The sequence below is a fragment of the Sciurus carolinensis genome, chromosome 2 (genome assembly GCF_902686445.1).
Source record: "Sciurus carolinensis chromosome 2, mSciCar1.2, whole genome shotgun sequence".
In the NCBI taxonomy this organism is placed as follows: domain Eukaryota; kingdom Metazoa; phylum Chordata; class Mammalia; order Rodentia; family Sciuridae; genus Sciurus; species Sciurus carolinensis.
The window spans coordinates 44,538,071-44,560,580 of NC_062214.1; the positions used below are offsets into that span (position 1 = coordinate 44,538,071).

Consider the following 22,510-nt stretch of genomic DNA (forward strand, 5'->3'; position numbering starts at 1 on the left):
TCCCCACAGTCCTAAGGACCTTCTACGTCAGCTGCTGAAGGAGGGGGTGGGGCAGCGAGGTGGGGCACGGTCTAGGAACAGTGCTGGCGGTGGCAGGAAATCAGGCTGAAAGGAGATGTAAGGGCTTTGGTGGGAAATAAATGGCACTGTGTTGTTGACGGAAAAAGATCTTGGCAGGACTGTTGTTGTGAGTGTTCTGTGGCTTAGAAAGGAATTTCCTACAGGCTGGGCTAACCATTAAAAATGTCTCTACCTTCAGGAGTCCCCGGCATGCAGTAGAGCCTCGCTGGGGGAAATGTCAGCTTGGACCATGGGCGCCCGCGGTCTGGACAAGCGAGGAAGTTTCTTTAAGGTAAAAGGAAGCCCCGATTGGGATCTCCACTGGGCAGCCTACTCCCTTTGCCTGCTGCCTGAGGAGCTGCAGGCACTCAGTGCAGCTGCAGAGGGAAGCCTGCTCTCTGAGCCAGCTCCAGCCAGCTGGGTTTGCCTGAGCGCAGCCGCGGGGTTGTTACCATGTTTTATAGCAGGTTGGGGTTTTTGTGATTTAGTGCTCCATACAGACATAGGACTGAGGCTCAGAGAGATGCCACACTGTGTAAAACACTCAAGGGAAACTTTGGCAATTGCCCAGTTTCTCCTTCTCCAGTTGGGGAGATTTTATGACAAAAGCTGAACTTGGCTTCCCAGTATATTGATGTTGTAGACCTGTGTGTTCTACCTTTTGCTTGATTGTATGAATCATTGAAGTGCTAAAAAAAAAAAAAAAAAAAAAAAAACCCTGAAAACAAAAAACACAACACCCACAGATCCTGGACCTCACTTTGGACTGATTAAATGTTATTTGATGGTATATTTTTTATCAAACACCCCCAAAGTTTCTTATGATAAGGCAAGAGAGAAATAATTCAGCAGGTTAAAACTATACATATTGATGGAATTAAATTGCCTTCCTAGCTTAACAAGATTTTAAATGGGCATTATATATGTGTGTATATGTGTATATGTGTATATATCTATATATATATGTGTATAAACATATACTGGTTGCTAACCACCAGCAGCAAGTTTTGATTTGTGTGTGTGTATATATGCTAGCTTAAGATTTTACATGGATATTATATATGTGTATTACTATATATGTGTATATTTTATATATATATATACACATGCCATATGTATATGTTTAATTAAAACTTCATGGTCATTTCTAATTTATACTTGGGGATTAATTCCTTTCTCGTTACTCTTTGCTTTGTTTTCTTTAACACTCTCAAATTAACATATACTCATTATAGAAAAGATACAGAATCATGTTTAAAAAATAGAAAAATGGAGGTAAAATGTTCTTTTGAAATCTGTTACAGGTAGGTATTCCAAACACCAGGTCTTATGCCCAGAGGAGGAACAATGATAAAACTTTATTACTGAGAAGAAGTGTTTGTGTTTGATAATTACCCCAACCCTCAAGGGCTATAAGAATGTCTTTAGTCTTATTTGTATCCAAGAGACCACAACTGATTTATTATGTCAGCTGTTGACTATACAAAATAAATCAAAGGATCTGTTGATGGAGTAAAGTTAAGTGCATTAGTGAAATCAGGGGGCCTACATAGGACAGTCTTATTAGTGTATAGGTAAAGGGCAGCTGGGAGGCATATTTATAGGATTTGGAGGTCTAGGCCCAAATCAATTAACCTGCATTTTTCAAGGCAGAGAACTGAATGGATTTCAGAGAAATTTGTGGATACCACAAAGCAACATTCTTTTTTTGGGGGGGTGCTGGGGATCGAACCCAGGGCCTTGTGCTTACAAGGCAAGCACTCTACCAACTGAGCTATCTCCCCAGCCCCAGCAAAGCAACATTCTTGAAGTGAGTCTTGGCAAATAAATCATTGATAAGTGAGCTGTTTCTCTCCATGTGAGTAAACTATTGACCAGACAAGTTGTTTTATAGAAATTGCCTGCAGTAAACAGTGAAGCTACTTATTAGTTTATAGCCTTAACTTTCTGGGCAAGAAGATTCTCTGGAGATTTTAACTGTATTGACACAGATGGCCTCAGTTCTCATTCTTAATAGTTAAGCTACTTGGGCATAAGTAGTCTCAATTCTCAATTGACTGACTTGGTTTTAATCAAACTTCTCTAACATCTACCCACATGAGGTGGATGAGAGGAGGGAGCTTCTCAGATCTCCAGCAGACTAGGAGCTAAATCCTCCAGGTTCCTGGATTGCATCTTATGATGAGATATTTATGCATACAGGTTGATCCCAAACCCCTCCTTAACCCAAAGCTTTGCCTAAATTAGTCTAAATATTGGCTAGTCCATAATTACCACCTTATGATGCTCAGGAAGCATAGTGGAGTTGTGTCTTAACATAGTAGTCAGACTTTAAAGTCAAGACATAACAAGAAAATTGAACACTGGCAAAATTGCCTTTGAAAATTCCTTAGGTGTTGTGCTAGTGGTGCACACCTGTAATCCCAGCTCCTTGGGATGCTGATGCAGAAGGATCTAAGCCAGCCTGGAGAGCATAGCAAGACCCCATCTCAAAATAAAAAAGGTCCAGGGATACAGCTCAGTGGTAAAGTACCTCTGAGTTCAATCTCCAGTACCACGAGGGTGCAGGGGGTGGTGGGGACCAAAAACAAAAAAGAAAGAAAAGAGTTCTTCCCATAAGAATATATAACCTAACCTATAATTCCAGAGGAATCTTTCTTGAAGAAGTGCACTTTGAGAGCCAAGGGTGACCCCATGTTATGTAGAAGTGGAGGTGGAACTAAATTTCAAAGCAACTCTCTTCGGCTACTGTAGTGAGTTTCTTAAAGACATCAGTGATGCCCTATAACTGATGAGGATAATTTCGTAAAGTGGCTCACAACTGAATTCCACATTATGCTTATTATTCCTTTTTTAGTTATTAGTGCTCATGTGATTTTTGTGTAAAGTGGAGATCATTGAACATTGAACTCCATTTTCATCATTAACTTCCCCTATCCAGTTTGTTTTTCTAAACCAAAGCTGTTAACCACCAGTAGCAAGCTTTGATTTGTGGTTTCCCATCTGTCCCGGCTCAGGGAAATGACTCAGACAGGTTGGGAGGACATGGTGCACATGGATAATACAGTGCCTGAGCATTCTGGGATAAATGAGAACATCCTATGGTTATGGTTCCTATGGAATCACATCCTGGTAGTCTGGCCCCATAAATCCTATGCTGGACAAACACATTTTCCATAGTCTTTTGCAGGAACATGGTTAATTTTCCTCAGCCACTGTGAAAGCAATATTTTCCTGCTCAACAAAGTCATTGCAAAAACATATGGGCGAGTGGAGGTGGGGGGTGGGGGTGAGGTTCTAGAAAAAGCAGTCAAAGTTATCTACAGTTAAGTAATAGACATGTACATTTGCTATCAAATATCAAGGGCGTATTGAATGAAAGATATAACAAAGATTTCACTCTAGACTGGAGAAGCTCTAGTAAGTCCTGATTTAGAGGCAGGAATGTTCAGAATCATTCCTGATCCATCATTTTCCTGTTGTATAAATTAACAGAGATTGCAGAGGCATGAGAAGTGATAGACAAAACCAAAAATCCTATGTTAGTCCATAATTTCATTGAGCAGTTCCTTACGTGGATCTGTGGATGTTTCAAAGCCATAGAGGTGGGTGTGTTGTTGCCCCTTTGGGTTCCCAGCATGTCTCCTGGATGGTGAACAATCTGACATCACCTGCCAGTGTCTAAGGAGGCAGAGCCGTAGAGTCTGTCACCAGACAGTTCTGTGTGCATTACAGAGGAAACAATAGTGATTAGAGATTTAGTCAGAGCCATTAGCATGGTGACAGTTTGTTTACAATAATATTGCAAAGCATGCCTGACTTCAGTATTTGGGTATGTCTTTTGTTTTCCATAAAGAAAATTTTAATAGACCTTGACACCTGGAAAGATACAGAGAAGTGTTGTCCCATAGAAATATGATGCAAGGCACAGGTATAATTTTAAATTTTCTAGTAGCCACATGAAAAATGCTAAAAAGAAAATAAACCAGGTACAGTGGTACATGTCTGTAATCTCAGCAACTCGGGCAACTGAGGCAGGAGGATGGAAAGTTCCAGGCCAGCCTCAGTAACTCAACAAGACCCTGTCTCAAAATAAAAAAAATAAAAAGGACTGGGGATACAACTCAGTGGTAGAGTACCCCTGGGTTCCATTAATCCCTAGTCCCACAAACAAAAAGAAAGAAAGATAGACAAGTGAAATTTATTCTAATAATATATTTTATTTATCTTATCTAAAATATCATGTGTTAACATGTCATAAATGTAAGTATTAATCAGATATTTTACATTTTTATACCATGACTTTTTTAATTGACAAAAATGTGTATATTTTTCATGTATACCTGTTGTTTTGAAATACCTATCGTAGCATGTCTTTGAAATCCAGTGTATTTTACATACAGTGTGTCTCAGTTCAGACAAGCTGCATCTCACACTCTCAGTAGCCAAGTGTGACTGTGACTGCCATCCTGGACAGCAAAAGTTTAGCATTTGTGTGATCTAAACCCCCTCCTTTTATTGATGGGAAAGCGAGAACTAGGGTCCGTTAGTACAGCCAGGATGGGAGTCAACCCCAGCCTGACTGTCTTAGGAACCCTCACCCCAAGTGGCCTCCTCCAGGAAGCACTCTGAATGCTTTTCCTTTTCCAGCTCACCCTCCCAGGAAATTCCATCTGGAGAGGCCAAAGGGACCACAGCCTTCTCTGGAAGAACTGTTGACTTTTTTTTGCACATGCACACATGCACTTCACCAGTTGCTTCAGATGCCTTTAGGTCCCAGGTCAGCCCCACCAGGCATGACTTTCCAAGAATTCCATGAGTTTATTGGGTAGTAATTCCTGTTAGTGTTTACAAAAAGCAGTGGATTGCAGGGTTTTACAGGATATTGTCTCCAACAAATTGTGGTCAGTAATTTCAGATACTAAATGTTGCCTGTAGTTCTCAACATATGCTCTAGGATACTTTGTTTTAAAAAAAAAAAAACAGGACCACATATTTCTCCAGCCTTCCTTGTAGCCCTAAGTTTCATAATTTGGAGGATGTCAAGGAGAGAAATGTAGTTGTGCAATACAGTTGTGTCCATGGATAATTTTCAGGAAGTTAAAATGTGACTCTTATAGAATATAAAATGAACATCCGTCAAAGATTTTTTTCATCTCATGTGTGAGGAATCCAGTAAGATGATTCCAAGAATGCTTTGACAAGTAACATATTTTTATTCAACTTGGGCATCCTGTGATAGGTTTTCTAAGTTAAAAGTCAAAACTGGTTAACATCCTAAAAACCATAACCTACAATAAAAACCTTTAGGTTTTTCTCTCTCTTTCTTTTTTTTTTTTCCTGACCAGAACTCTGTAGGATGACATTGTCACAGAGCTGGGGCCTTCTGGGAAAAGGAGACAGTGCAAAGACCCTCTTCAAACCCTGATTCTTGCAATCAAGGCAGAAATATTTCAGGCATGTCACTCAGAGTAACAGGCATGAATATATTGAAGGGATAGGGAAGGGGAAAGAGGAGTCTCTCAAGGGAGAGAGTAGGTCCTGTCAGAGAAGAAAGGGACATCTTGCCTCTCCAACATTCCAGTTTTATTGGGAATCGAAGAGGAGTTTCCAAAGAGTCTTACCCAGGTTCACCTCTTGAGTTTTGACTGACAACAAATGACATCAGACTTTCAAGCCCCCATTGCCATGACAACTCTAGGTCACTTTGGCCATGCTGACAGGTTCTAATTGGATTCTTAACTATAAATTCTTACAGATTTTATGGTTAGGAGAAATTATCTTTAATCTCCCTGAGTTCCAGAATCTGGCCTGTTAAAAGGGTCACAGAAGTCTCCCCCTTCAGGGTAACTTGGGTTTCTCTTATCAACATTATTTTAGGCCTGCATTTCTCTTGCAGAAAATGAATAGTAATACTGAGGACTGTGACATAGCCTGTCCACATAAGCCAGGTAGGGCTGCAGGTAAATTGCTTTTTAAGAAAAGAAGCATGTGGGGGTAGCACAGTGAACCCATTTTATAGAATTTCTTTAACCTCTTGTTCCCACCAATCATATCTGCCCCTCCCAACATGTAATTACGGGCTGAGTCTGTAATTAATAGCCCATAGCAAAGTCAAACTCCTGGATAATCAAATAATCTTTAGGCAAACTTCAACAATGCTCCAGTTTGGCAAAGAAAAGATAAACTTATTTTTCAATGAATTCCTTTATTATGTATAAGTATAATGCACCAGTAAAGAAATAGGAAGAAAAAAAAAAGATAAATTCAAAAAATGAAAAGCCTTCCCACCTGGAAATGTTAAAAACTTTTAATTACAACTCTGGGGTGAAAGCAGAACTATAAACTGGAATTACAAAATGCTTAAAAAATGGCAATCAAAACACTATCAGGGGCTGGGGAGATAGCTCAGCTGGTAGAGTGCTTGCTTCACAAGCACAAGGCCCTGAGTTCAATCCCCAGTACCGCCAAAAAAAAAAAAAAAAAACTATCAGAACCAATGGAATATACTTAAAACAGTAATTGGAAAAATTCATGGTACTAAACTCTATGGGAAAAGACATGCCATTTTGCCTTGTGTCCAAGTTTTAAATAATGTTTCTTAATAATTAACACTGAAATTATTTATTCCTCACCATTTTAACACCTTTCATTCTCTTGTCCCCAAATTTCCCCAACCAGGGATTTTGCCTCAAAAGAGTGAATGCCTTCATAGAACACGGGGAAGCTATTTCTAAGTTGATTGATTTCAGAGTGCTTACGGCACATAATCAACCTTAAGTGGTAGAGGTCCTTATTCAGAGAGTAACTTCTCACCTTTAGCTAACAAGGTTCCTGGAGCGCACTGCCCCAGATGGAAAGATGGGCAGGGTACACTTCTTTCTTCTTTCTCTTACCTTGTAAAAAGGAGAGTGGCCTACCAAACAACATATTTCCTATCTGCTTATAATTCCAATTGAATATTCAGTTTTTTAGGGATGTTCATGTTATTTATTTTTTAAAAAATACTTATATCTAATTAAGCAATACAAATTGTATTCATGCTGTATAATATGCTATTGTTGTTTTATCATGAGAGCACTTAAAGTCTACTCTGCAGATTTCAAGAAAACAACACACATACCACACATACCTATAATCCCAGCAACTCAGGAGGCTGAGGCAGGAGGATTATAAACTTGAAACCAGTCTTGGCCATTTAACAAGACTCTATCTCAAAATAAAAATTAAAAAGGATTTGGGATGTAGCTCAGTAGTAAAGTACCCCTGAGTTCAATCCCCAGTACCCAGGAAAAAAATTAAGAAGAACATTATACATTGTTATTAACTATAGCCACCTTTTAGATGCCTGAATTTATTGCTCCTAACTAAAGTTTTGCTACCTTTTCTTTTTAACTTTGCTGCCTTTTTTTATTATTTTTTAAAAATTTTTTATAGACTACATTTTGATTCATTGTACACAAATGGAGTACATCATTTGATTTCCATGGTTGTACATGATGGTTTTGCTACCTTTTAAACAACATCTCCCCAAACACCCCTTTCTTCCCCCTGATTATCATCATTCCATTCTCCACTTGGATGAGTTCAACTTGTTTAGATCACACATGGGATAATGCAGTATTTGTCTTTTTGTGCCTGGCTTATTTCACTTAACATGATGTCTTCCAGGTGTATCTATTTTGTCACAGATGACAGAATTCCTTTTTTTTTTAAAGGCCAAATAGTATTCCATTTTATACACACACACACACACACACACATACACACACACACACACACACACACCACATTTTCTTTGTCTTTTCATTTACTGATGGACACGTAGGTTGATTCTATAATTTGTCTACTTAGGATAATGCTACAGTGAACATGAGACAGCAGAAATCTCTTCCTTGTATTGATTTCATTTCCTCTGTAATATCATAGGATTCTTGAATCATGATTGTTTTATTTTATTTTATTTATTTAGTACTCCTTCATCCACTGATTTATTTATTGAAGTTCTGGGAACTGAACACAGGGTCTCACACATGGTAGGCAAATACTTCACCACTGAGCTATATCCCTAGTCCTTTTTTATTTTTCATTTTGTGACAGGGTATTATTAAGTTGCCCATAGTGGCCTTGAACTTGAACTCCTCAGTAACTGAGCAGAAGGTGCTGCCATTATAGGTGTGTGCTGCCATTCCTGGCTTATTTTTAATTTTTTGAGGTGTCTCCGTATCATTGCATAATGGCTATCCTAACTTACATTCCCACCAACAGTGTGCAGGGCCCCCCTTTTCTCTACATCCTCTCCACCACTTATCTTTCATCTTTTTGATCACGGTCATTCTAACAAGTGAGAGGTGATATCTCATTGTGGCTTTAACTTGGACATTCGTTTTGATTTAGTAAGTAGCATTTGATGGCAGAGCAACCAATGTACCACCAGTCATTCACAACTTAGTATAAACTAAAGTTCTCTAAACCATTGACTGAAATCAGCCTAAAGAAGAAGTTTGAGTTTGTGTGGTGGGGAGTGGAGATGGTAAATTAATATCTCTTAAGGGATGAGACAGGGCTCAGGGCCTCACTGGGTGGGCTGGGCAGCATGGGACATGTGTAATAGAGTGGGGAGGAGTCAGAAGGTGGTGTCAGGAAGTGGTAGGTAACCATACAGATAAGCAAATCTTCTTAGATTCTCCGCACACCATTGGCCTGAACCTGGAGGCCATGTGGCTCCCAGGGGTCTTCTACTTAACCACATCTTCCTTCAACATTCATGTAGGACAGGTGAGGTTAAGAACTGTGCCCATCTCTGAAGTGAGACAATGGACTGGCTTATCCCAGCTTCATTACATACTACCCGTGTGACTTTAAACGAGTTATCTGAACTCTTTGAGCCTGTTTCTTCGCTTGGAAATTAGGGATAAGGGTCCTTCCCTCATAATGCTGCTGCTATACAAATTCAAAAGTATCATGCCTAACATGCCCTTAGCTAGTGACTGGTGCATAATAGTGGCTCAACAAACATTCATCCCTCTTGGCAAGCCAATTCCCAAGGGTAATAGCAAGGTCCTTAAGCTCTTGGATCTGCATAGAGCACATCAAGAGGGACTAAGTTCTCACTGTGCTCTTGCATTGATTCTGTGCTGGGTCCTGGGTTTCCCTGCAGGAGTAAGACTCACCTTAAGTCAGGTGTAGTTACCCCAGGGTCTAGGGAGTCATGCCATGAGTACTAGGACTTATTGGACCAACTGTGGCCAGAGTACATTCATGCTTTCATTTCTTCCGTTAAATAAGGAGTTTCTACTGGAAGGGTTTCCTTCCCCAACTTTCTCATGCACTAGGAGTGCCTGTGGGTACTGGTTAATATAAATTCCCACGGCCCACCCACTGAGTCAGACCTCTAAGGGAAGGGAGTGGAAATTGTCCCCATCAAATCCTTCCCCCTGACTCCCTACATGAACATGGGACCAGGTGATTCCTTTCCTTAGAAAGGTTTAGGAAACACTGAATTAACTTAGGGAGGCCCCTTCAATGTGAAATACCAAAGCATGTGCCTCTGCATTTGCATTCATATTAGAAAGTAATTGACATTTGAAATGTGGTCCCAGGATTAGCAGCAAGGGTATTACCCAGAGCTTTTTGACAGTGGTTCTCAAAGTGTGGTCCCAGACACCAGCACCGGCATCACCTGGGAATGTACTAGGAATGAAATTCTTCAGATATGAAGAATTGGAAACTCTGGGAACAGGTCCTGGCACCCTCAAATGACTCTAATACTCATTCTGGTGCTTGTATTAGACCCTGCATTTCAGCAAGTGAGCAGCACTGTACAAGAAAAGACATAGAAAAGCTGGGCATGGAGGTGCGTGTGACCCCACTCCAAAAAATTAAATTAAATTAAAAATAAAGTGAAATAAAATAATGAGTCAGCCATGGTGGCATGTCCCTATAATCCTGGCTTCTCAGGAGACTGAGGCAGGAGGATCACGTGAGACTGTCAGTTCGAGACCTGCCTGGACCCCATCTCTAAATGAATGAATGAATGAACGAACGAACGAACAAACTAAGCAAGCATAGAAATGTCTCCATTATAGACCTGATGTCATGTCCCCCTTTGGAGAGTGATATCAACTCACTAGCTGAGTGGTGAGCATCAGTTGGTTCAGACTTAATACTTTGATGATTTCAATCACCCCGGGGCTCTCTGGAAGCCCTGGTGTTATTACTGCTGTCTGGTAAGATGTTACTTTTGTTTTGTTTTTATCTGCTTTCCCACTACACCCCTACATTTTATTAGACCTTTCAAACGCAGTGCACTTAGACAGAGGAAGCTCCCAGAGGCAGGCGGCTCAGCAGTCCAGAATCCTGGTTTATAGAAGCAAAATCTCACTACCTTGCCTGGAACACCTGACCTCACTCACCACTTATCCACAGGTGCTTGCACATTCTCAGGAATGCAGGATCCTCCCTCTCAGGCTAGAGCCTGGGGAAATGAACACTTAGACTCTCTTGTTGGTAGTCCCTGCCATTAGCCAGAGGAAAAAATGAACAAACAGAAGCTTTGGGTTGTTTGCTGAACAGTTTGCATTTAAAGTGAAATAAATCTGCTGTGTTGGTGCCACAGGGTTTGCGGAGCCCAGCCTTCCTCCTTGTTCAATTGCTTTTCATATTTAACCTAATAAACACTGGTTCGGGCATTTTTCTGAGCTCCTTAAAACCATATTCTTTTTTAATCCTCACATCATCATTATCCCCATTTTGCCAATCAGAAAACTGAGGCATGGAGACATTTAGTAGCTTTCCCAGGGTCACACGGTTTGCAAACTGAGTGGTGGATTCACAGTGGCTGTACTTAGACTTGGAAGGAAGTTCAGCTGACTCTCCATGCAGCCTCAAAAGGCTGACTCTGCCTGGGCCAGCTCGGAGGTGAGATATGGACACCCCTCCACTCACCACTTCCCAGGGTGTGATTGCTAGTTTGGACACTTGTAAATTGAGCCTCCCTTCAGTTTCCCACTGCTCCTGTGGCCCAACCCTGTCCTCTGATGGTAACCCACAACTGTCGTGGACATCTGCTGTTTCCTCCAAAGTGGAACCATTCTTCTCTTTCTCTCTCTTTTTTGGTATTAGAGTTTGAACCCAGGGGCACTTTACCTCTGGGTCATATCCTGAGCCCTGCTGCCCTTTTTTTTTTTTTTTTTTGAGACAAGTCTCCCTTTCCTTGCTGAGGCTGGCCTCAAACTTGCAATCCTGCTGCCTCAGCCTCCCAAGTCACTGGGGTTCTAGGTGTGCTCCACTGCATCTGGCAGAAACCATTCTTCTCAAAGATCACCAGAACTCATCCTTCATCAGTGTTGAGGGTACCAGCTTGCTACAGCTAGGAAGGACACAGATCCCCAAAATGTCCAGCCTTCTCAGTAAGAGGGACCTTGGAGAGGCTTTTTATAGGATTTGGGCATATGCTAGCTAATTCTAAGGAAGGTAGAATTGCAGATTTAGCAAAATAAATCGGACACAATTACATTTAAATTTCAAATTTAGTGTAAATACATCATAGACAATATTTAAGATATACATACACTCCAATTTTTTTCTTATTTATCTAAAATTCAAATCTCACTGAGCATTCTGTATTTTATCTGCTAACTCTAAAGGAGGGCTTGGGTATTGTCAGGAAGCATGAGCAATTTGGTGATTGGGTGGCTCTTTTCTTTTAAAGGTTGGAGAAATAGAGCTGGAAGAAGCCAGGCATTGAGAAACACACCTGTAACCCCAGTGACTTGGGAGGTTGAGGCAAGAGATTTGCAAATTTGAGGCCAGCCCTGACAACTAGGAGAGATCCTGCCTCAAAATAAATAAAAAGGGCTGTTGACGTAACTCAGTGATAGAGCATCCCAGAGTTCAATCCCCAATCCCACAAAAAAGAAAAAAAAAATGAAAGAAAGAAAGAAAGAAAGAAAGAAAGAAAGAAAGAAAGGAAGGAAGGAAGGAAGGAAAAGAAAGAAAGAAGGGAAGGAAGGAAGGAAGGAAGGAAGGAAGGAAGGAAGGAAGGAGGGAGGGAGGGAGGGAGGGAGGGAGGGAGGGAGGGAAGGAAGGAAGGAAGGAAGGAAAAGCTAGTTGGAGGCGTCATTGGTAAAGAAGTAATGGACAACCAGGCAAGTGGCACATGCCTGTATTGAATTCAAAGCCAGCCTCAGCAGCAACTTAGCAAGGCCCTAAGTAACTCAGTGAGACCCTGTCTCTAAATAAAATATTTCAAAGGCTGGGGATGTGTCTCAGTTGTTAAGCACCCCTGGATTCAACCCTCAGTACTGAAAAGGGACCATTTGCTCATATTTGTGGTGGGAGTGCCTTGGTTTTTGCCTTGTTTCAGACCTGTTCCATTAGTGACCTTGAAAAATCCTGTGTTTATATTCTGTGTGCTTTGTTTATGCCAGGGGTATTTCTCATTTTCTCATTCTACTTCCAGATTTCTGGGCTGGTTTCAGTCTTGAAGGGGCAGGTCACTTGGGGTTCTGTTCCAGGAGAGCTGGTTTAGTCTAGGGCACTGGTTCTCTGGAAATATTTCTTGTTGCCACTAGTGGGCAGAGGTCAGAGATGCTGCCCAGCTTCCTACAATGCACAGGACAACCTCCACTAAGAATGATTCTGTCCCACGTTTTTATAGTGCTAGATCAAGAGATCCTAAAGTGTACTGTAAATTAAGAAATAACCCTTTCCTAAGATTTCTCTCTATCTTCATCAGAGCTTCCAGAAATAAAGGAAATGAAAGTATGATCACATATTTAGCACTATCCTGCAAGCTTCCTGAAGACAGAGATTATGTCTTACCAAGATTATGTCTTACCCTAACCTGGCCTGTAATAGTAGGTGTGCAATAAAAATGCTGAATGAAAGAAAAATATGCAATATTCATTTGTACACATTTTATATATATGATTCATTTATTCACCTAATATCAAATAAGCACCTAACATTGAATAAGCACCTCTATGGAAAGGCTAGCCCTGAGAACTGGGTGTGCAGTGGTGGTGGAACCTGGTCACAGTTGGAGAAAGCTGGGCTCAAGGGATGGGGAGGAGGCAACATTTAAGCTGAATTGTGTAGGAGAGAGAGCAACACAAAGTCTTCCTAAGCAAGGGAGCTACCTGAGCAGTGTATGACACTGAAAGAGGAACAAGGTGGCAAGTGTAATGGAAGGTGGGCCAGGGAGACTGGCATAAAATGAGCCAAAAAGGGAAGCAGGGACCAGTCTTGCCAGCAGGGTGAGGCATTAGGATTCCATTCCTAGTGGCAATTGGAAACCCTCAAGGGTTTTGAGGAGGAGAATGACATCATCCCATCTGTGTGTCACCTTTGTAAAGTTCACCTGGCTTTAGCAACTTGTTTTCAGTTCATCAACCAAGAAAATGGAAATGCAGGCTAGATTTTCCCTTGCGTCTCTCAAAGGATGCCAGAACCGGAGTCCCACCCTGCAACAATGTGAAATCTTGAAATTGACTTGCCAGTCTTCTTATATATATGGTTCTTCATGTGCCTTGCATCTCTCTCCGGGAATGGCCCCTCTGTCCTTCCTGCCCACCTTTTTGGTTTTTACTGAGATCACCTTGGCCTGGCTGGTATCTTTAGCTTTCTGAGTTTCTTCTCTGCCACTGATTCTGAATCTGAACACAGAACTGGGGCCAAAACAACTCAGAGCTCCTATCTTCCCACCTGGAGGGCAAAAGAGGAAAAAGGATTGAAAATTCTTGCCATTTGTCTATTTTTTAAGATAGTCCTGGGGTGGAGGGTGTGGTCCAGTGGTCCAGTGCTTGCCTAGCATGTGCAAGACTCCGGTTTCAATTCACAGCATCGCAGGGGGAAAATAATCTCGGAAAAAGAAAAAGGCACAAAAGTAGCAGGGAGGCTATTAGGAAACAGAAGGGAATCAAGGGAAGAGGGAAGGAAGGTTAATGGGGAGTGAATATGATCAAAATGTGTTATTCTCATGGAAGAATGCACCACAATGAAACCCATTATTCTGTATAATTTAAATCATCATTAAAAAACTAAAAAATATTTGCTTCAAAAATAAAAATATAAAGAGAACAGTGTCACCATGAAGGATGAATGTCATCATTTGTAAGAGGCTAGAAATCTGGATTTTTATGTATATTTCCTGATTTTGGCATGAAATATAATGAAATGTTAAAATGGTCTTAACCATGAAAGACAGGGCAAGCCCATGTGAGGCAAGTTGGACAAAGCATGGCTGAGTGTGTCCTGTATGCCACTCGAGTGTGGCCTCTGACATATGACATGCACAATGAACTCTGACATATGCTGCAGTGACTGTCCAGCCTTCCTGAGAAAGAGCTAGTCCTAAAGGAGATGAGGGGCAGCTCTAGATAAGGCAGCTAGGGAGCTGCCCAGGGCTTTCACAAGGAGAAACTTTCATTGCAGCTGTTATCCCAGGCTTCCGGACAAGCCTTTAACTGGAACACCTCATACTACTCTTATCACCAGAGGGAAGGAAATGCCAAGGAGTTGAGGAGGATATAGAGATGCAGGAAGACTGAGCTCCAAAAAGAAGAGGGTGGGAGTGGGTTTGGGGAAACCCCAGGTTCTGAGATGAAACTGGGAGTTTGTCCCCAGGGCAACCACAGGGGCAGTCCAGGAACCCACACACTGGGTTTTCAAATGCTAAAAAACCCAATACTACTTTTAGTGCAGTAAAGACATGTGTGCCCTGCCTCAGGAAATACTGGTAAGAAAGGACATGGATTCATAAGTGCAAGAAGCCTTGCTGCCAATCCCTGTTGCACCATTAGCAGCTGCATGACTTTGGACAAACTCAGAGCCTCAGTTTCTCCATCTGTAAGGTGGGATTGATAAAAGTCACTGTCCTATGGTGCCACGGTGAGGTATTAGACAAGTTGACAGACTGCTACAGAGAACATAAAGGGTAGCATAGCTGCTGTTGACTGAAGTTCATTAACAAAAGGTATTTCTTCCCCTTCCTGATGCCTGTGACATTGAACTTCCGAGATGCCCCTAAAGTTAGGACAGCTTAGGTTCATTTGCTGCCTTTTTTGTGTACAGTACTGTGGCTTCAAGAGCTGACCAGACTCTTTAGAGAAGCATCATGTTCTGCTGACCAGACTCTTCAGAGAAGCATCTGTTTGGGTGGCAAAGAAGAGGGAAAAAAGAATCATCTGATTTAAAAAAAAAAAAAAAAAAAGCTATGTACAGAATTTCTCATTCCCAGCATGCAGGTTAATGAGGGGTTCCAAAAATTCAGGCAACCTAAATATGTCATTATTTATTTCCTAAGTTTTTCAGAATCAAGCTAGAGAGGCAAAAATTACTTCCAGGCAGCAGAAGTTGGAGGACCACCTTCCGTTCCTTTCCAAGATTTGTGGCTGTTTGCTGAATATTTGGAAGGGGCTGAACTTCGGGCATAAGCTATGGAAAAAAATGCACACAGGGGACACCAAGCCTGCCCTTAAGATTTGGGTATTAATCTACTGAGGGACATAAAACACACCTGTCACCAGAGCAGCCTGATTTAGATGCCCTCTTCTGTCTCCCCCACCCTGGAGATGCATGCCTACATGTCCTTTCTTGCCCTACCCCTAGGACCACATCAGATGCTTTCAGAGTTTCCCAAACACTGAAAAGTCTTGATCCACCACTTCTACTTATGTGCAACCAAAAATAATCTTTATTCTTCAAGTGACCCTGAAGTTAACAATATGCTGAAATTGAAGTCATTACTTTCTGAAACCTTTGACAGGCAAGTGCTGGGCAAGTTCATCAAATATTTTTGTGCATATTTGCTCCTGTGTGTTGGTGTCCTGCACACACCCAGCCAGCCACTGCACCCACTGCCATCGGGGGCACCCTCCTCACACTAGTTACAGGTTACATCATCTATTTTTCTTTTCCTTTTTGCTGTACTGGGGATTGAACCCCAAAATAGTCTACTACTGAGTTACATCCCTAACCTTTTTTACTTGAATAATCCCTTTTTATTTAATTTTTTATGGTACTTGGGATTGAATCTAGGACTGCTCTACCATTAAGCTACATTCCCAACACACACTTTTTAATTAATTTATTTATTTTTAAATTTTAAGACAGGGCCTCACTAAGTTGCTGAAGCCAGCCTTGAACTTGGGATCCTCCTACCTCAGCCTCCTGGGTAGCTGGAATTACAGGTGTGTGCCATCATGCCCAGCTATCATCAGCCCTTTTACAGATGAGGAAATTGAGGCTCAGGGAGGTTACAGTCTCAATGCACATGTCCCACAGGAAGAAGTAAACAGAGCAAACTACAGTCCAGAGCTATAGGGTTCCAGGGCTCATCAGGAAGCGAAGTTGCCCTGTGCTTGGGGCAAGCAGACTGGTGGACCCTGAGCATGTGTTCCTTTGGGACACTAAGTAGGAGCTCTGGTGTGCTGTGCTGGGTGTGGTCATTGTGCACAGAGGCCCTGATGTGGCCATGCCTCAGAGACCAGCAGTTTGTGCAGGAAGAGGTGTGGCTCCCAGGGCAGCTGGCCATACTTCCGCCTGCTCCTGTTCCAGATTTTGAGGGCAAGGAACAGAACTGACTGAACATTCTGAAGGCAAGAGTTCCCAACAGTAAGAATGTGCAAAGTGAGTTTTGGAGCTGTACTAGGAGAAATTGGGAAAGTGGTTCCCAGAAGCTTGGTTTTTGTTCCTGGGTACATTTTTGACATGGTTTTTATTCCCTGGAAGAGGTGGAGGGTGGTGTTTATTAACATAATTTCAAACTTGCAGAAAAGTTGCAAGAATGGTACGAAGAAATTCTGTATACCCTTTGCCTTTGTTCCAGATTCACCAATTGTTTACATTTGTCCCATTTACTCTCTCATTCTCTATACACACACATGCACACACAATTGTACAAATATGTAAATATATAAATATATAACTATTTCTGGTGCTAGGGACTGAGCACATCAATGGTATACCACTGAGCTACATCCCCAGCCCTTTATTATTTTTTTATTTTGAGACAGGGCCTCCCTAAATTGCCTAGGGTGGCCTTGAACTTGTAATCCTTCTGCTGACTCAGCCTCCTGAGTCACTGGGATTATAGGTGTATATACCTGGAATAATTATTTCTCTGTGGAATTATATATATGCAGTAGTATATTTTATGAACCCCATCTGTGTGCCTCCAAATTCTAGAAACAAGGACCTTCTCTTACATAAGCACACTATATGAGCAAAACTGAAATCAAAGATTGATGTAGTACTCTTCTCTAACCTATAAATCTTCAGAATTTGTGAATTGTCCCAGTAATGTCCTTAAGCTATTTCTTTTCCCCACATCCTGGATGCCCACTGAGTCTCACTCACTGCGTTTAGGTTTGTGATTCTTTAGTCTCCAAAGCAATCTGTTCTATTCATTTGATTTTATTATGTATTTAATTTTTTGTTGAAGCATCACATATATATAAAAAGTACTCCCATTGGTATCCAGCTTGATGAATTTTCACAAAGTCAACATACCTAGTCCTGGTTTTTAAGTGGTGCTTCTATGTGAGATCAAAAAAAGGAATCCTTTGGTTCTTAGAATGGTTGAGCCCCAATGTACAGCCAAAGCCTTGGAACCATGCAGCATGGGATGACTGACTTTGATTGAAGGGCCCCAGGGGCTCCCATTTAATTCATCTTTTGCTTCATAGCCCTGTTGTAGCATGTCAGAATTTCCTCTTTAAGGATGAATGTTATTCCATTGTAGGCATTATGCCACATTTTTTTTTACTCCTCTGATGAAGGCTTCCATCCATGGGGTTGCTTCCACCTTTTGTCTATTGTGAATGATGCTGCTGTGGACATGAGTTGGATTCCTGTGGCTTCTTGCACCTATTTCTGAGTGCCCACTGCATGTGCTTTGTGATTGAATTAAGCTGAACATTGGAAACAGATTCTAAAGCTCAGTCCTAACTCCAGGAATCTTCCTCAAGTATGTGTCAACTTGACCCAGACAAAAATCATCTGACCACAAACAAATTTCTCATCTGAAACAAAACACTGTGACCCAGAACAGGGCTACAGCTTTCAGGAATTGCTCATAGGTACAGGGAAAGAAGTGCGAGGTTCAACCAGCTATCATGGCCCTGGGACCTGACCTAGGATCTGCTGCTCCCTCCTGGAGTATCTCATATCTCAGCCCAGTCACTTGATTCCAGGAGGCCTGTTCACATTAGAAAAATTCTTGGCTTCATTTGTAGGCTATCCTAATCATCCTGTTGCATGAACAGCAGGCCCTTCTTCTCCATCCTGAGTGTTTGGCATCACCAGGAAATAGAAGATACCAAATGTGGGAGAGGCACAGCCGAGAGGGCTGCACCTTGTCCCCAGCATCAAGAGGCCCCATCTGAGTGTACAAGGGATAGCCCCATTCCATGTATAGGGAAACAGTGAAAATGCTAAAGAGATTATTCCTCTTCATTTTTAGGGCCTTTTTGGTCTTTGCTTCAGATAACTGTCACCTTCCGGGAGCCCAGAATTTAAATGCTGGTCCTGGGTTATTATAAATTATTTTTGCAGAAGAAGGGTCTTACCAATTGTATTTGCAAACAAAACAAACAAAAACTTCTATTCAATATCCAGTACCAAAACAAAACAACAATAATCTCTTTCTATTTGCTAACTCTATGTTGTCTGTTTTTGTTGTTATTGTTGTTCTTTTTTTTTTTTTTTTTTTTTTTGGCTTGTAAAACATACATAACATAAAATTTGCCATTTGAATCATTTTTAAATGTACAGTTCTGTGACACTGTTTATTCAAATTATTGTGCAACCATTGGCATTCCATCTCTAGAGCTTTTACATCTTATAGAACTGAAACTATACCCATTAAACAATAATTCTCCATTTCCCCTTCTTTAGTTCCTGGTAACCAGCATTCTGCTTTCTATTTCTGTTAATGTGACTACTATAACCATCATATGGATGTGTTTACTTCTTCTTTACCTATTTATTCACCAATGGATGCTTTATCACTTGGTTACTGTAAGTAATGCTGCTCTTCATTTCATGGGTTGCATTCTGTTTTTAAAGAATATAATTCAGTTCTCTCAGCCCAAATAAGAGTATTTTTACCCCTCTAATGAAGGCCCATGCACCCACAGGGTGCACATGCATGTGTGTTGTGGTGGATCCATGATAAGGCAGAAGGTGAATTTTAGCCACTCTTGCAAAATGCAGCTCCCAGTGTTTGCTAGCTGGGAGTGTGGAGCAGCTTAAATAACAGTACCATCAATTCAGTAATCAGAATGGCTAAGTTTTTGAAGTACCTCTGTACTCTTCCACAATGGCTGCACACATTGACATCTCTAACAACAGTGTATGAGAGTTCCCCTTTCTCCACATTCACACCACATTTGTTATTTTTTTGTCTTTTTGATAACAGCTCTTCTAACTGAGGTGAGATAATTTATCACTGAGGCTTTGATTTGTGTTTCTTTGATGATTAATGGTCTTGAACTTTTTTTCATGTATCTGTTGACCATTTGCAGGTCTTTTGAGAAATGTTTATTTGGATCCCTTGTTTGTGTTTTTAATACAGTTATTTGTTATCTGGCTATTGAGTTGTTTTAGTTCCTTATATGTTCTGAATATCAACACCTTGTCATATTTAGAGCTTGCAAATATTTTCTTTCTTTCTTTTTTTTTCTTTTGTAGCAGGGATTGAACCCAGGGGCACTTAACCACTGAGTCTTATCCCTAGCCCGTTTTATATTTTATTTTGACATAGAGTCTCACTAGTTGCTGAAGCTGGCCTTGACCTTGCAATCCTCCTGCCTCAGCCTCTCAAGTTACTGGGATTATCAGGCATGTACCACCATGCCCAGCACAAATGTTTTTCTCCTATTCTATGGGCTCTTTTCACTCTGTTGATGGTTTTTCTGTGCAGAAACTTTTTAACTTTTGTAATCTCATTTTTCTATTTTTGCTTTTCTTATTCATGCTTTTGGAGTCTTATCAAAAAAAAATACTTGCTCAGACTAATGTTTTAGAATGTTTCTCCTGTTTTCTTGCAGTAGTTGGGTAGTTTGGGATCTTACATTTTGAGTTGATTTTTGTCTATGGTTAGATATAGAAGTCTAGGCTCATTCTGCATGTGAATATTCAGTTTTCCCAGGATCATTTATTGAAGCACTGTCTTTACTCCAAGAGTACTAAAAATGTGTGTTTTGGGCACCTTTGTTAAAAATCAGTTGACTATAAGTGTGAGTGTTTATGTCTGGGCTGTCTGTTCTGTTCTGTCAGTCCACATGTCTGTTTTAATATCAAAGCATGTTATTTTGAGTACCATAACTTTGTAGTATATTCTGAGGACAGACTGTGTGATGCTTGCAGCATTGTTCTTTTTGCACAAGTTTTCTTTGGGCTTTTCAATGTTTTTTTTTATGGTTCCATATGAATTTTAGGATTCTTCTTTCTATTTCTATGAAGAATGTCATTAGCAATGACCTAGCATTTTGATAGCAATTGCATTGAATATTTAGATAACTATGGGGAAAATGAACATCTTAACAATATTCTTGTAATCTATAAATGTGAAATGTCTTTTCATTTATTTGTATAGACTTCAATTTCTTTCATAAGTGCTTTATGATTTTTGGTCAAAGATCTTTCAGTCCTACTCCTGAGTATGTATCCAAAGGACACAAATTCTGTATGCCGAAGAGTTTTCTGCTCTTCCATGTTCACTGCAGCATTATTTGTAATAACCAAGATATGGAATCAACCTACATGTCAGTGCATGGAAGCATAAAGAAAATGTGGTATACATTTCTCTCTGAATCCTTGAATTTCACATCCACAGATTCAGCCAGCCACAGATTCAAAATATTCAGGGGGATTGGCGGAGGTGAGGGTTTGCATCTGTATTGAAAGTGCAGAGGTCTTTTTTGCTTGTCCTTATTTCTGAAACAATACAGTGTAGCAACTCTCCATTGCACTGACACTGTATTAGGATCACAAGGATTAACATTGTTTTGCATAAGTAATCTACATATGATTTGCAGTATACAGGAGGATGTGCATAGGTTATATGTGAATGCTATGCTATTTTATATAAGGAACTTAACCATCCATAGAATTTGTTATGCAAGAGGAGTCCTGGAACCAAACACCTGTAGATACTATTGGACAACTGTAAACTGTTTGGGACATGATCATAGGAATCTTAGGTAGGGGAATAGGAAAATGAGGCAGGAAGGAAAGGCAGCCAATACCAGGTTCATTCCCACTGGGAACCCCTTGAAGACTGTGTGAGATTTCCTTCTAAAGGTGAGGAAGCTAGGTATTTATGCACTAACTCCCACTTGTCTTTGGCTGAGGGCTGCCCTAGGGTATTAATTCCCCAGCCTACCTCTGGCACAGGGCAGTCCCAGGCACAGAACGTCCTGAATCCTTGGGCAGAGACTTCTAGGTGCTTGTGGTAGAAAGCCATCTAAGCCTGAGGGAAGTGACTTCTGAGGGCTGTGGGCAGGACACTCATAGTACCTGTTACATATGTCTTATCTGAAATGATAAGCAGGGGTGGGGGTGAAGAACAAACCATTTGAGTTTCAGTAAATTTCAAATCTCAGTGGTTCATGACTCCACCACAAAATTACTAATCATCTTCACAAGACTGAAAATGTTCATCTTCACATTGGCTTACAATTCAAATTCCCTTTTCATAGTCTCTCAGCCTCTTCCTTCTCTAAACCACATATATGTGTTCTGAAGACCTTATCATTCTCAATTTACAGAAAAAAAATCATTCTTGTCCTATTTCAAAATTTGCATCTTGATGTTGCAAGTTGCAGATTTATGCCCTCTCTCAGTTCCTCCCCCTTTGAACTCTTACTCCATTCTTTTCAGTTTTCTTTTGTATTTTAGTTAAAACCAAAATTCTAAATACAGAAGTTATTGTCTGTAGGGACAGTGCTTTATGTTAACATTTCTTTAAAAATTTCTGTGGAGCAATTCTTCCCAGAAATGATCATCAGTGCAGTGTCCTCCAGTCAGTAGGTCTGGGGAATCCTGCCTACTCCACCCCTTCCCTGGAGACCTACACAAGTACACTGCCAGTCTAGAAGGTTCTGTGGAGTTCACAGTAACTTTGTCTAACCAGGTGTTTAATCTAGTTGGTTCCATGGGATGTCTCCAGCATTATAAGAGCAGTAACCTTTTATTTAAATCACACCTATTTAAGTTCTACACTACTAGTTCTGGGTGAAAAACATTTGGGGAAATGCTACATTGCATACAGACCTCAACTCTTGGTGTATTTGAAATTAGTAGGTCTTTGGAGTGGGTTGTATAAAAGCGGTGAGATACAAGGAGTTTTATAGCTCAGCATTTACCCAGTTTTTTTTTAACTAGGAAAAAAAAAAAAAAAAAAACCACATAACTAATGTTTTGGAAAGAAGAGTAACTGATT

General features: G+C 40.8%; 1 protein-coding gene and 1 non-coding gene across 11 annotated transcripts in view; one reads left to right on the forward strand and one right to left on the reverse strand.

Annotated features, from left to right (window-relative positions):
• Rin2 (Ras and Rab interactor 2) overlaps positions 1–22,510 on the forward strand; it is a 224,005-nt gene that overhangs the window by 119,980 nt on the left and 81,515 nt on the right. For 8 of the 10 annotated variants that reach the window (XM_047538224.1, XM_047538244.1, XM_047538217.1 and 5 more), the window contains one exon: positions 260–352. In XM_047538224.1, the coding sequence (XP_047394180.1) occupies positions 260–352 (93 nt within the window). Of the gene's footprint in view, positions 1–73; positions 118–259; positions 353–22,510 lie in introns of those variants that run through there. The other 2 variants (XM_047538235.1, XM_047538231.1) reach the window with 2 other exon arrangements.
• Trnat-ugu (transfer RNA threonine (anticodon UGU)) lies at positions 1,770–1,844 on the reverse strand. The gene has a single exon. It is a non-coding gene; the product is annotated as a tRNA-Thr (tRNA).